Below are 15,729 nucleotides of genomic sequence, written 5' to 3'. Positions count from 1 at the left end.
GATGTCCTATTGATGAATCAGTCCCGAGACCGCTTGATAACTCACCTGAATACCACCATAACTCTTCTCCAGATTTTAGGTTTCATCATCAACCAACAGAAGTCGGACCTGATCCCGCAACTGAGCATGATATTCTTGGGCTTCCGTATCGATTTCAGGGCAGCGGACTTGAATCTACCAGAGCAAAAGATTACTAATATCAAGAAGGAACTGAGGAAGGTACTCAGACAGGACACAATCTCTTTATGTCAGCTGGCCAGGATTGTTGGTTTGTTATCATCCTCGATACAGGCCATCTTCCGGGGCCCCTACACTACAGAGCCCTGCAGAGACTGAAGGCATTCCATCTCCAGAGGGGATCACATACTCCAAACTAGTGTCTCCGACAAAGGTAGCAAGGACGGAGCTCCAGTGGTGCATCGACCACATGGAAGCAATGAATGTTCGGGCGATCTTTGGCTCACAACTGTACCTGGTGATAGAATCGAATGCCAGTTGCCTGGGTTGGGGCGCAAGACGCAGAGTGACCTCCTTGGGAGGCAGATAGATGGAGGAGGTACTCACTCTCCATATCAACTGTCTAGAGCTTCTAGTGGACTTTTTAGCTATTCGATCCCTTACAAGGGACAGAGTATCATGCTGTGTGCTCCTACGGATGGACAACACGACAGCGGTGCATTATATCAACCGCCTGGGTGGCATCCAATCCAGAGCCCTAGAAGAGCTTGCCAAGGACTTCTGGCACTACTGCGTTCAACGTCAGATTTCTGTGATGGCAGACTATCTCCCGGGGCACAGAACTATGTAGCGGACTGGAACTCCAGGCACTTCAAAGATGCCAGTGACTGGAGGACCGACCCAAAACATTTTTGGGCACTGATGGCACTTTGGGGACCGTGCCAAGTCGACCTGTTTGCCTCCAGATGGAACGTCCAACTGCCCCCGATACTTCAGCTGTAGACCAGACCCGTAGTCGGAGGCGATAGATGCCTCCCTTCAAGATTGGTCTAGCCTATGCCTTCCCTCCCTTTCTCTTCATCCAGCGGGTGGCAGCGCAATCCCGGCGCCAGAGAGGCTCACTAATCCTGGTCACTCGCCCTGGGCCACCCCGGAACGACTTTCATCATACAAAGAGATTCTGTTAGATCCTCTAGGCCGGCCTCACCCATTGGTACTCCAGGGCCATCTCCATCTTATGGCATCAACGTTTTCAGGCGACGCTAGCAAGAAATCAGACTTTTGCAGGGGGACTGAATTCCTTATCCAACAGGCATGGGCTCTGGGGACCATCAAGAAGTATAGATCGGCTTGGAGGAGATGGGTACGTTGGTGTGTGGAGAGACACCTGGATCCTGTAGGCACCAGCTTTACAGACATAGTGAATTTCTTGGCGTAACTTTTTCAGGAAGGGTTGGCTCTTTGCACTATCAATTACTTCGGGTCGGCTATCTCAGCTTGTCATACGCCGGTGAATAATGTTCCGGTGGGTGAGCAGCCCTGGGTGAGTAAACTCCTCAAGGGCATCAGGATTTCCTGTCCTCCAGAGTTGTGCTACGCAGGCCTTTGGGACGTCAACTTGATCCTACGCTTGTTGTCATTGTGGCAAAACAACCAATACCTGTCCAGGAAAGAATCATCTGTGAAATTGGCAGTGCTGCTATGCCTCATCTTGTGCAAGAGATCTTCTGATGTGAGGGCATTAGATCTATCTGCTAGAATCTTTAGCCCGGAGGGGGTTACATTCAGCATATCAAGCAGGACAAGGATGAGTACCAGGTGAGTATCCTATCCGGCTTTCCCTGGGACTTGTGTGTGGTCAGATGCCTGAAGGCCTATGAAGACATGACATTGGAGGTTCGACCTCCAGGGGAACGGCAACTGCTGATTGCCATTAAAAACCTCTTCAAAGCGGTGTCTTCCCCGACAATTGCCAGATGAGGGAGATGGGTCATGGCAGAGGCCGGCATCGATAACAGTGAGTTTGAGGCTCATTCCGGTAGAGAAGCCATGGCTTCCAAGGCTGTCCAGGTAGGGGGCAGGTTGGAAGATATCATGAACGTGGCAGATTGTCCTCTGATTCTACTTTCAAAAAGTTTTACTTCAAACCAATCCTTAATGCAGCCCCACTGGTGGTAAGTAAGCTTTAAAAATGCATTATCCTCGCCTCCGGTCCTGACATTGAATGAAAAATGTCCTAGTTAACATGAAGTAAAGTTTCAATTCTATTAAGGATGCGAAGGCGAGGATTATCCCCCCCGGCATGCTCTCTCGAGGCCACCCTCCCTAGGGGACTTACGCAATGACCTACATGGATTCTGCAGATAAGCGAATGGGATCCTGTGATTATCAGGGAAGTACTGAAATGGTACGTAACTGCTATGGTTTATGGTTATACTTGTGGTTTATATTGACACTATTTCATACAGGCAACCAGTTCTTATATTTTATGTCAATATCTAATGTGAGGATCACTTCAATTGATAATCATTATCTTGTCCAATGATAGTTTCATGATATTTGATTATTTTCCTGAATGTTGGATACAATGGTAAAAATCAATTAAGGGAGAGTCTTTAACCTTATATCCTTATCTTCATAGGTTTGGATTCTAAAACGGAATAAGGTCCAGCGGGCTGAACTTCGTTCAGTGAAGAAGATGAAGGACTATGACATCACCAGTATTATATGGACTCTCGGACTGTTATGTGATTGGACTGTTGGTAGCCATGGTTACTCCTAGTGTTTGCACGTGCTGTTAATAAAGAGTGAAGAAAGTAATGCATAATCCTTGCCTCTGCATCCTTTATAGAACTGAAACTTTCCTGCATGTTAACTAGTAAATTTTTCATTTCTGATTAATTGTATTGGTGGTGACAGAGCAAAATGTGTGTGTAGGAGAGTGGGGTCTGCAATCCTATGGTCCCCCCAGATTTTTGCTTTTTGCTTCACTGGTTTACGACTTTCCCTGGCTGTGGGCCTGCTAATCAGACCCACAGCCTAGCTGTTCTCTCTCTAAATTGGCATCCATGTACTTTAGGTGCATTTACCAATTGGTACTTGGCCACCTTATCAGTCCCTGTACAGTGTAACTTAGGTACCCAGGGCATAGGTGTACCCAGGGCCTACCAGGGGCTGAAGCATGTATTATGCCACCCCTGGCTGGCCATCTAAACAGACACAACTGGCTGGTAAGACAGCTGGGGCAAGGTGGTGTAATCACCCTTTGCTGTAGATATAGTTACCTATATCTAACCCCAAAATTGACACATATATTCCTATCAGTCACTCCTATGGCAGGCCTTATCAATCCTGAAGGCAGAGTGCTTGGAATTATGTGAGATGGTGCTCTGGCATGAGCTGAGCCTGTCTGCAGCTTGCGGAACCAAGTCCTTATAGCTGTTCCATGATAACGCTATACCATATACTCTTAAGTGCATTATAATCCTCGCGGTTAAATGCTAACTTTGGTATAGCATTATCAAAACATGTCGAGTAAGGTGTCATACGAATTGGAATCCTACCCCCTCGCCAATTCTGGTGATGGGGGTAGCATTCCACCCTTCTAGAGGGACACGACATGTATGTAACTGTGAACCCCGGTTAAAGTTAACTCGAGCCTTGGCATCACAAAATGGATGCTGCCACCACAGACACAAGTCTGACCTCCTGCTGCTGGGAGTCCTTCCAGCGAGGGAGGCTTGGACAAAGGGTTTCCTGCCTTGGGAGGTGCTAGCACCACCCCAGACAGGATTTTGTGTATTGGGTAGGATAGGCCTGAAAGGAATGAGACATGCCTGGGGCACACAAGGTGTCCTGTGCATACACCGGTTCAAACCAGTTGCTGGGGCATCCCTGCCCCAGCTCTGGCGCGAAACCGGACAAAGGATAGGGGGTGTAACCACCCCCTTTCCTGGTCCCAACCAGGGGAGGGACCTAGTCATCAGTACAGCCCCCTTTAGCAGGATAAAGGTAGGAGCTGGTCCCATTCCAAATTAGATTAATCCTGAACTACTCTACATGAAGAAACTCTGGACTTCGACGTTCTGCTCCACAGAAGACTGAAGAAATCTCCCTTGTGGGCAAGGAGTGTCCACCCTGCAACTGCAGGCACCATCAAGCGTCCAGCGGCTTCACTTTGTCGTCTTCCCTTGAGGATCCAGACTTCAGAGCCCGACGAGACCCGGATTCCCAGACCTCTCCGACCTCAACTCACATCTGCAGCACAGCTGAGACCCGTGGGTGCGACGACACACGTGGGACCGGCCATCTTGAAAGAAACTGCACTTCGCTTCCAGCACGACTCCCGAGGTAAACTCGACCAAGTGCTCTGGGGACTGAGAAGCCCCAGCCCCGATCAGCTCCTGCACCGAAGATCAGCCCTCCAGCTTCCACGAGATCTGCGTGGGGCCCTTCTGCCTGTTTGCTGCTCGACGCGTTGTCTGGTCACTTGCCGGCTGGCTAGTGGCCTCCTAGACGACGAACTTTGAAAACTACACTGCTGGTCTGGTTGCTCCAGACTGGCCCTTGCTCCCTTCCAAAAGAGGAGCACCCCGGACTCTCCTAGTCCGCACCAGACGCCTTTTCCACTCACCGCGTGGGTTGCCTTTGCCAAGGCCTGTTGACGCCGAATCCGGAACAAACACCGCCGACAGCGAGAGCCTACGTGGGACAGCTCGTGCCTCCATCCTGGTCGTCGAAGACACCTCCTGGTCCACGTGGCTGCAGAGTCAAGCGTCCACTCTTCACCTGATCGCGACGACGATATCTGGTTCCTTCCTGGTTCCACTCCAGTCACTGGCTAGTGACTTTGAACATTGTCCCCTCTGCTTTCAGGTCTTCAGCATCTCTGATCCACCCTTGGATCACACCGGACATCTTCCTCCTGGTCGCCTGCAGCATCTTTTCTTCCAGGCTCCATAGACTTCAACGCAGAAACTCGACACGACTTCGCACCTATGCACCCGCAGCCCGTGGGTGAGGTAACGAGAGCATTTCGGTGCTCAAGGGTAGATTGACTCTCCTAGTGTCCAGATTCATAGTCGTTTTAGTCCTAACTAGTCAGGATTGTCCGTACTCACCTTTTTCTTGAACTGTACTGTCCATAGACGTTGTTACGCATCTCGTGTGTGAGTTCACACTCTGCACACGCGTCCCGTGGGCCTCCTATTACTTACCTAAAGTTAGGATAGTGTAGTCCCAGCGATCCTACAGCCTCTGGACAGCTCCATTCCTTCTATCGACTTCCTTATACCACTTACTTAGTATATGGTTTGTCGTGCCCCTAGGGCACCATTGTGATTTTGTGCAACTTAACGTATTTTTCCTAAGAGATTGTCATGTGCTTAGCCCTCTGACCTCATAAAGAGTTCAGAGGTGTTTGTTATTAATAAATATATTGTTTATTTTCATAACAACCTGTGTGGGGTCCTTTCATCTGGTATTCAAGGGGTTATATTGTGGTAAAACAGCTGGCTTCACATGCCAAAAGAGTTTAGCCTAAGACTGCTTTGTCCATGCTACCATTAGGATAGCTGGTCTATAAGGTTGACTTACAACCAATCACCATAAGGGTTGTTTGGACTGATACAAGGTGATCACTAGAACTAGTGAGCATCATATATCAGGCCAACTTCTGACAGTGTGGCTTTGTGCATGCACCCCCAGATCTCAGTGGCACCTGCAAAGTGAGGGTGAGTGGACAGGTCTGAATTATCCATGCAGAGCTCCAAAATTACCCAGTTCCATGTGTAAGAAGGTCATCGAGTCCTGATTTTATTTTCGTATTGCATGCTGGGCATCGTAGTCCTTTTCAACCAGTTTAAAGGAACTCAAAGAAAGTTCGTCGACAGGATTTACTATTCAATGTAAGTCACGGAACTGGGGTCGCTTTCGTGGCACGACTTGTCGTGGCTGGTAAATGTCGCTCCTACAGCCGCAGAGTTCTAACAGATCAGACTAATGTCTCTCATTTACCATCCCTGCCTGGCTCGAACATGGCGGATGACGTAACTTCCCTGCCTGTCCCTAATATGGCACTCGGCGAGGACACTGCGCAGGATGTGACCTGCGCTGTCAGTCCTCTGGGACCCGCCCCCCAGTTCCTGACAGCCGCCGGAAGTGTGTGGTTGCCATGTAACTTCCTGAGAGGCGGGAGCGGGGCGGAGCGTTGCTTGTGTGTCCGTCCGTCCGGGGCTGTGTCTGTCGGTCCTGTCCGTGCCCCCTCCTCCCGTGGTCTGTCCGTGACCCCCCGGTGCCGTGTGAGGGCTCCCCTCCTCTCTTGTTTGTGACCCCCAGTCTCTGTTCTGCGGCCCCGGGTGTGCCCGGCTTAGGGAAGGCAGGATGTCGGTGGCCGGGCTGAAGAAACAGTTTTATAAAGCCAGCCAGGTAAGGGATGGGGCAGAGGGTGCGGGGGTGCCAGCCCTGGAGCAGAGGTGCCAGCCCTGGGGCAGAGGGGCGCGGGGGTGCCAGCCTTGGGGCAGAGGGGTGCGGGGGTGCCAGCCCTGGGGCAGAAGGCGCGGGGGTGCCAGCCCTGGGGCAGAGGGACGCGGGGGTGCCAGCCCTGGGGCAGAGGGACGCGGGGGTGCTAGCCCTGGGGCAGAGGGACGCGGGGGTGCCAGCCCTGGGGCAGAGGGGCGCGGGGGTGCCAGCCCTGGGGCAGAGGTGAGCGGGGGTGCCAGCCCTGGGGCAGAGCCTAGGGCGCAGGGGTGCCAGCCCTGGGGCAGAGGGGCGCGGGGGTGCCAGCCCTGGGGCAGGCAGGTGGGCTGTGGGGGAATGCTCACGAGCATGGGAGGCAGGCTGGGAGAGGGGGTGCCAGCAGGGGATCAGAATCGGGCATCACGGAGGAGACTGCCACAGGAAGGGGCATTTGCTGGGGCAGATGTTCTGGACTGGCAAGTGGGTACCAGCATGAAGCTGAGACTGGACATCACGAGAACGTATGGTGGGGCTGAGGGTGCCAGCATGAAATCAACGGCTGGGGGCATCGCATGGGACAAAGGCTCGGGTGGGCAGGTCAACACCTTAGTGACAACATCTGGGGTCATGCCTGAATAAAGGCCTCAAGTCACTGAAGGTGGCAAGGCACTAAATGTATCTAGACAGCTGTGCCAGCTGCCTGATGTGGCCTTAAAAAGACAAGTGGGAATCTGGCCTACAAACTAAGTATCTTATGAGTCGCTCAACAGGTGATGTATCAACGTATGACCACCTTTCTAGATGCCGCTTCTTTAAAATTTGAGGACATGTATTTTTTTTTATCAGTTTCACTTTCAGTGCATTTGTTACTATCGACTTCGTGGGTGCACTGAGTGACATTCACTAAATGTATAAACTTAGATTTAATAGAGGAATCTGTGACAGCGTTGGCATAATCGAGGCAATAGGCACATTTATTTTATTGTCATCCTCCTAAATGTTTATCGTAGTACAGTTAGATGCGAGCAAACATTCTAGTCCACTAATCTATATTTGTTGTTACTATAGCGTGCATTCTGATCAGAATCACTTCAACCCGTTACTCGGTTCAGGAAACCGATCCACTTTAAGTTAAAGTGGTTTATCCAGAACTGCACAGTTTGGCCAAGTGTTAAGCTGGTAGTTCAGTTCAGGTTTCCAAGTTACCAAGCCAGCTATTAAGCCAGATTTCTTTTTTCCTGTGTCTAGGTTTACAGGAAATAGCAATGCTTTGTGGATAGTTTGTCCCCCGAGGGCTTCCTTACTGCATTCTGTCAACAAAGCCGGTTGGCAGTGTATAGAAATCACTTCCTAAATCTACTTTAGTATGCGATGGGGAATTTTGTCGAAACAAGTTAGCTAAACCTTGTGTGAATCAATTGTGAAAAGGGGCAAAGCGGGCAGAAAAGAAAATGAATATCTGTAACTTTTCACACATCACACTGCTTGGATTAAGCGAGCGTCACCATCGTTGTTCACAGTACAAACATGAGTCGAGAATGCCCAAGTCGTGTCAGTAAACTAGAAAAGCCTGTGTAACGTCATTATGACACCGAAGTGCAGCTGCCCTGCTATCCCTCGACTCGTTATCTCTTTATTTGTCTGTTGATTTTAAAAGCGTTATTTCAGTAGAAGCAATAAGACATGTTTCGAGGTGATGTATGCCTGTAGTGCATTAGAGGGATCCGTCTTTCGGTTAACAGGAGGCTGAATACGTATCAATGTTTACAAAGCTGCATTATGGTGGAGGGAGGGATGGAGAGAGAAAGGGGCAGTTGCTCTTCAGTGGTACCCGGAGCCAGACACTTGGCGTGACCCACGCTTCAGGCTTTCTTTGCTCGCCCACTTATATTGTTCCCCAGCGTGTAGAGACATAGGTTGTTGAGCGCCTGGGTAGGCGGAGAAGAGGAGGTCGAATGGTATCATGAGTGGGTCCTTAGGAATAAGGCTTGATGGGTGGACAGAGGGAGTTGGTTGGCGCCAGCCTTGGATTTATTTATTTAAAGCGTTTTATATAGCGCTGGCTAGACCTGAAGGTATCAGAGCGCTTTACATGAGAATCAACAATGTAACAGAACAAGTTCAACAAATTACACAATACATCAAAAAATAGGCAATACAATTAGGAGGGGAGAGAAAGGAGAGCGAGAGAGGTAGTGGAGGGGGCAGGGGAGGTGAGAAAGGGAGGATAAGGGAAGAGACAATAAGGAGAGACTAAAAGAAGTCTGTCTAAAGACGGACTGGGTTGGAGGCTTGTATCCATATCCAGATATGAGAAGCTGAGGTGGGCTGACAAGGAGAGGGCACGATGTAATGGCTAGCAATAGGGCTGGCCTCAAAGCATCGTCTATCCTGGGGTCAAAACAATGCCCAGCATGTTGCAGAGGATGTGTTTAGTAACTTGTAGAGGGAAAGGGTGATGCCAGGATAAGTCAGTAGCTGAAGTGGGCGTTGGTATGCTCTTTGCTATTACTGTTGGCACATGGACTGCACAAGCGTGCATTTGAGTGGAGACTTGTCAAACTTCTTTATGATGTGATTGTTTGGAAATCAGAATCCAAGAGAATGTTTAATAGAAGTAGGATGCAGCAGCATAAACCGTCGCTTGATAGGCATGTGCCAGGTAGTTGTGGTGGCACTGTCCTAGAGGCAGATTTGGTGGACAGCCTACACCGGGGTAACCTGAAAAGGCTTATAGCCACGTTTTATATAGACTGTTGCGGTGAACATTTGGACTTATGCCGCTTGGGCTCAAGAATGGGTGCAGCTCTTTTCTTATAAGAAAGTGAGCTGAAATATATTTGTTTTCCATTTTATCTATTTAAACCTAAAACAAAAGTTAATTCCATTATCGTTTTGTGAATCTGTTCGGCCCCTCAGTAAGGCTATCTTTTAAGTTCCTCTAGTGAGCCTTTTCTCAAACATTAATAATTGAGTGGACACTGGTTCATGAACCTTGGGGTTCTTCAGAAAGTCACGTTTTTTTCTGAAAAGCAGCCAAGCAACCTGACATCGTATTTAGAGCTTGTTCTTTCTGGTTCATTGAATGCCTATGAGCAGTGTGACATGGACTGACTGTAAGGCATTTAGCGTAGTGTGTCACTCCTCCACAGTTCTGGTCGTAAATACCATTCATTCCTATAGACTGCGTTTAATTAATCCTAATCAGTGACATTATTATTGTGTAGTCTTGATAGTACATTCATTAGTCTATTTAAGAACTCAAAGTGCTACCTGTCATAATAATGGTAGAGTAAAAATCACTTCTTTTTTAGTGGAACATTAGCATGCCTTTGCATATCTTGCAATTGAAAGGAAGAACATCAAAATACGTGCCTGCAATTATTTCATTCATGTCTATATGTCCCTTAGTTTTTAGAGTTGGCATTAAGTACAGGGACTTTTCAGATGGGTACATGTGGCTTAACGAGGCAGCAGTTTGCCTTTGAAGATAGATTGTGGTCAAGTTGCAAAACCAGGATTAGATTTCCTATGTTCTGCTTTATGGTCATCAACATTATGATCATGTCTGCATACCATATTCATTCTTTCTAAATCTACCCTAAATGTTAACATGTTTCGGTCGCTGAATATTTTTAAGCTACCGAGCCTTCTTAGAAACAAGATGATCATTTGCTTGCCATTGTACAATTGTCTTTTTATATCCATTCCCCAAAAATATGAACTGTGTGTTAAATTGGTTTTTAAAATGGAGGACATGTTTCGATAAACACAGTTCGCAATTCTTCATAGATATGCTGTTGTGGTGCCTAACCATTTATTTGCCCATGTATTTTGTGGCGAGGGAAGTATCTGTCATCTCGTTGAAAGATGAACTCTCTCCAGAAAGACTGCTAAAAGCTACATTCCTTTCCAGCAGAATCTAAAACTGTAGTTGGGTCTCACTGCAGGTGGTATGTTTATTTCTTCAGGTTTTACATCCACAGATTCATGGTAAATCCCTCTCCCCAAAAAACTCCACTCAATATATTCCTAAAATCCTGCATGGAAAATTGGCCTTGACTTATACTTTAAAATGTTCCTTCTTTATTTGTTTTGAATGGCCTTCTTCTTCCCTTCCACCTTCCTCATGCCTCCTGAGTATTTATACATGTCTGACTGCCTTAACTCGCTTTCTTTGAATCCACATCCCTGCAACCCAACAATATATTCATTCCATTATAGGTTTGGGCTGTGTCAAGATGTCTCAGCGAGTTAAGCACTTGTTGTTGACATTGCATGTGATCAGTGTATCCGGGGCTTCAAACCCAGCATACTTCATCCTTATGAAGTTGGCGAACTAAGTACTGTCAAATGTGCTTGTTTCTCCACTTGAGTATGAAAACCCAGTAGTTATTTTAGAAAGGCATGGAGGTTTAAACAGGGTAGGTATTACTTATTCACAAGACTTCCAAAGCTTGTGTAGTGTGTTCTAGGTACAGCTTTTTAAAGAGAGGTGGCATGCTGTGGCACATTTACTGCAGATTGCAGAGATGAATGTAAATGTTCAGGTTTGAGGTTAACCGCTGTATTTCTGCATGCCTTCCTCATTTGTGCATACAGGAATTGAGTCAGTGACTTCTAGAGAATTGCCCAGGCTCACACAGTTGGTCATGTGGCCTAGCTGTAAGTAATTTACAACAAGGGGTGGTGATGGACAGAGTCTCTGAATTAAGCAGAATACTCTCACCCAGTCAAGAGATCAGGGCTAGATCCAACACCGTTTTTTAGCTCATTGCACCATCCCAGTTTCAGAACCTGGCTGTATGCAAATTAGTCTGTCCCTGGCCCAGTGCATCATGGGAACAGGGCAGACCAGACTACAAAAGCCAATTCTTACACTGGGAAGGAAACAAGCTTCCGGGGACCGGTTTCTGGCATTTCAGCCGTCTTCGGCCCGGCTTGCTTGAATCGTGATGGTGCAATGAGCAAGGGACTCACATTTGAGTATACCCTTCCACGCTTAGGGTGGACAAAATTATTTACAACAAGGGGTGGTGATGGACAGAGTCTCTGAATTAAGCAGAATACTCTCACCCAGTCAAGAGATCAGGGCTAGATCCAACACCGTTTTTTAGCTCATTGCACCATCCCAGTTTCAGAACCTGGCTGTATGCAAATTAGTCTGTCCCTGGCCCAGTGCATCATGGGAACAGGGCAGACCAGACTACAAAAGCCAATTCTTACACTGGGAAGGAAACAAGCTTCCGGGGACCGGTTTCTGGCATTTCAGCCGTCTTCGGCCCGGCTTGCTTGAATCCTGATGGTGCAATGAGCAAGGGACTCACATCTGAGTATACCCTTCCACGCTTAGGGTGGACAAAATTATTTACAACAAGGGGTGGTGATGGACAGAGTCTCTGAATTAAGCAGAATACTCTCACCCAGTCAAGAGATCAGGGCTAGATCCAACACCGTTTTTTAGCTCATTGCACCATCCCAGTTTCAGAACCTGGCTGTATGCAAATTAGTCTGTCCCTGGCCCAGTGCATCATGGGAACAGGGCAGACCAGACTACAAAAGCCAATTCTTACACTGGGAAGGAAACAAGCTTCCGGGGCTTGTTTCCTTCCCAGTGTAAGAATTGGCTTTTGTAGTTTGGTTTGCCCTGTTCCCATCATGCACAGATGTGAGTCCCTTGCTCATTGCACCATCAGGATTCAAGCAAGCCGGGCCGAAGACGGCTGAAATGCCAGAAACCGGTCCCCGGAAGCCTGTTTCCTTCCCAGTGTAAGAATTGGCTTTTGTAGTCTGGTCTGCCCTGTTCCCATGATGCACTGGGCCAGGGACAGACTAATTTGCATACAGCCAGGTTCTGAACCTGGGATGGTGCAATGAGCTAAAAAACGGTGTTGGATCTAGCCCTGATCTCTTGACTTGGTGAGAGTATTCTGCTTAATTCAGAGACTCTGTCCCTCACCACCCCTTGTTGTAAATAATTTTGTCCACCCTAAGCGTGGAAGGGTATACTCAGACATGAGTCCCTTGCTCATTGCACCATCAGGATTCAAGCAAGCCGGGCCGAAGACGGCTGTAATGCCAGAAACCGGTCCCCGGAAGCTTGTTTCCTTCCCAGTGTAAGAATTGGCTTTTGTAGTTTGGTTTGCCCTGTTCCCATCATGCACTGGGACAGGAACAGACTAATTTGCATACAGCCAGGTTCTGAAACTGGGATGGTGCAATGAGCTAAAAAACGGTGTTGGATCTAGCCCTGATCTCTTGACTGGGTGAGAGTATTCTGCTTAATTCAGAGACTCTGTCCCTCACCACCCCTTGTTGTAAATAATTTTGGCCACCCTAAGCGTGGAAGGGTATACTCAGACATGAGTCCCTTGCTCATTGCACCATCAGGATTCAAGCAAGCCGGGCCGAAGACGGCTGTAATGCCAGAAACCGGTCCCCGGAAGCTTGTTTCCTTCCCAGTGTAAGAATTGGCTTTTGTAGTTTGGTTTGCCCTGTTCCCATCATGCACTGGGACAGGAACAGACTAATTTGCATACAGCCAGGTTCTGAAACTGGGATGGTGCAATGAGCTAAAAAACGGTGTTGGATCTAGCCCTGATCTCTTGACTGGGTGAGAGTATTCTGCTTAATTCAGAGACTCTGTCCCTCACCACCCCTTGTTGTAAATAATTTTGTCCACCCTAAGCGTGGAAGGGTATACTCAGACATGAGTCCCTTGCTCATTGCACCATCAGGATTCAAGCAAGCCGGGCCGAAGACGGCTGTAATGCCAGAAACTGGTCCCCGGAAGCTTGTTTCCTTCCCAGTGTAAGAATTGGCTTTTGTAGTTTGGTTTGCCCTGTTCCCATCATGCACTGGGACAGGAACAGACTAATTTGCATACAGCCAGGTTCTGAAACTGGGATGGTGCAATGAGCTAAAAAAACGGTGTTGGATCTAGCCCTGATCTCTTGACTGGGTGAGAGTATTCTGCTTAATTCAGAGACTCTGTCCCTCACCACCCCTTGTTGTAAATAATCTAGCTGTAAGTAAGCCACATACTGGAGATCTTGTTAATGTTGCACTTATCAGGGCTTTTGGTTGCCCTTAAGTGTTGATTTCGTGGTACTGAGTGAGATCCAAAGAGGTTCCTATATCTGCCTGATCCAATTGGTCATCAGATCACTATTTGTGTGTGTGTGTGGGGGAGGGGTGCGGTCCACGAATAACAAGAACCGGATACTGATACTAGTGAGATAAACGCCTGACCTAGCCCGGCCCTGCAGCTCTTTAGTTTCCACCGGAAGGACGGTCGCCCATGCTGTAATATAGACAGTTCATTGTATGTGTCAGGCGCGCACCGAGCCGCGCCAACGTGCCTGGCCTTCACGATAAGCAGCAGGCACGGCTGCCAGGGGTTGCAAGAGGCCCCATCTGCCGCCTTCCGCCCACCTCCTGCCTTTCCCTCCGAAACATCTGTCTCCCCCTCCCCCAGCCGGACATCCACACGGGAGGCAGGCCAGCGGCGTGGACTCACATACGTTTTTCAAGCGCCGTCACGTGAGGCGTTGCCACATTCCTTGTTTTCCAGCCTCCATTCCCGCGCTCGTGGGTGGATTTCTCGAACGCTGAACCCGCAGCCCTCCAGGGCTTCTTGAGCTGATGAGATAGCTCAGCGGGTTGAGGCCCCGCGTGTAGTCTGTCGGGATCCTACTCGGGCTGACTCAGCTCTTTTCACGCCGATAAGCTCGCAGCGAGTTTGTAGGCATTTGGGGCTGCGGTGCACGACGTATGCATGGGAAAGTAATTGATGCTGTTATTATTAAAAGCTCCCTGACTTAGGTATTCTCTGGATGGAGACGGATCTCAGCTGCCTTTCCTTTCCTCTGCCAGTAAATGCCTGAACTCTGAGTCGGTGAAGACACTGGATCAACATTGTAGCCCATGGGAGTACGTTTTTACAGACTGGACTGCGTAAAAGCCAACTTAAGACACCTCAAAGTCATTAAGCATGATAGTGGCATTTAAACAGGGAATGGGAACTGTGATCGAAATTCGCCAGCTAAGCAGAGAAATCTGTTTTTCTTCCTTTCCGTGCAAAACACTGCATGCTTTGTTAGTTCTTGAGCAAGGGTCCGACAGATCCAGTCCAGAGATTGGGGCGGTGTGAATTAACTGTACGGATTCCTTCTACATCTTGCTATCAGGGCACATCCATCCGTTGTTGCCACTGAAGGCCAATCCTGGCCAGATCCCCTTGCCTGCTACATCCCCAGACACCCTGCCAAGTTGAGGCTCGCTCTGCTGTGTCAAGTTTTTCTCTTTTTCTTTTGCTGTGTAAGTGCCTCTGTTATAAAGTCACATGCCTTCCAAGAAGTAACAAAATCTGAGAACATTCATTACGTTCTCTCCCCAGAAACACATCGAAAGTCGTTGGATGCATATTTCAGAGCCTTGTTAGAGACACAAAGCATGGGGGGCATCAACAGTGGCTGTTGGTTTGTGGGGGATCTTCTGTTTGATGTAATAAAAACATTTAGGAAACTGAATGTAATTTAAGAAGTCTCACAATTTAGGTTGTAAGCCTGTGTTGTGTAGTAAACACTCAGGACAGCAGACTGGTGAAGACAATGTGATTTTACTAAAATTATTTCTATAATGTTACTTACATGTAGCTTTTTAGCCAGCACTCCTTATCCATTGGCCTTTTGTTGTGTCATTCACATATTTGTTCGCCCGCTACAGCATACCGCCGCTTGGGGTAGTTGGCCAGCCCACTTCAGTCATTGGCATGGTCAACTTTACATTCTGCTGTTTCGCAGGGAGCACCTCCAGAGATAACATAACTCCATTCTGCGCCACAACCTTCTACGACACGGTGTGGCTTTTGAAACCTCAAAACATTTGTGCTTTTATCTAGCGTGTTTTCTATTGGTGGGAGGACCACAGACCCCCCCACAATACAATTTTACAAAAGCAATGACAAATCAAGCATTGACAAAATGCCAAATGGCTGTTAGCCGACGCCAGACATATTTTATTTGCCAGTGCTTGTTTACTCCTGTGTTTGACTTGCTGGTAATTTTTCTATTGGGGTAGGAGGCTGTATGAATCATCTAATGGTGGGAGCTGGATCAGTCTCTCCTTTGGTCATTACGGATGCTCTGCCTAAGAGATGGATTCCTGTTACAAACCCGGCCCGTATCCTTAGACTCTAAGGATACGGGCCGGGTTTCTCTAACCCGGCCCGTATCCTTAGAGTTAACCCATTCCTCTAAGGCTTAGAGGAATGGGTTAACTGCCCCTTGGGACACGCTATCCTAGGACCTAGTG

General features: G+C 48.2%; 1 protein-coding gene across 2 annotated transcripts in view; it reads left to right on the top strand.

Annotated features, from left to right (window-relative positions):
- Positions 1 to 6,097: 6,097 nt before the first annotated feature.
- Positions 6,098 to 15,729, top strand: part of SH3GL1 (SH3 domain containing GRB2 like 1, endophilin A2) — a 112,546-nt gene continuing 102,914 nt past the window's right edge. The window contains exon 1 of one of the 2 annotated variants that reach the window (XM_078669602.1): positions 6,098 to 6,384. In XM_078669602.1, the coding sequence (XP_078525728.1) occupies positions 6,340 to 6,384 (45 nt within the window). In that variant the 5' untranslated portion in view covers positions 6,098 to 6,339. The remainder of the gene's footprint in view (positions 6,385 to 15,729) is intronic. The other variant, XM_078669603.1, reaches the window with a different exon arrangement.

This window comes from Lissotriton helveticus, chromosome 12, assembly GCF_964261635.1.
Source record: "Lissotriton helveticus chromosome 12, aLisHel1.1, whole genome shotgun sequence".
Classification (NCBI taxonomy): domain Eukaryota; kingdom Metazoa; phylum Chordata; class Amphibia; order Caudata; family Salamandridae; genus Lissotriton; species Lissotriton helveticus.
This window is presented reverse-complemented; position numbering and strand designations above follow the sequence as displayed.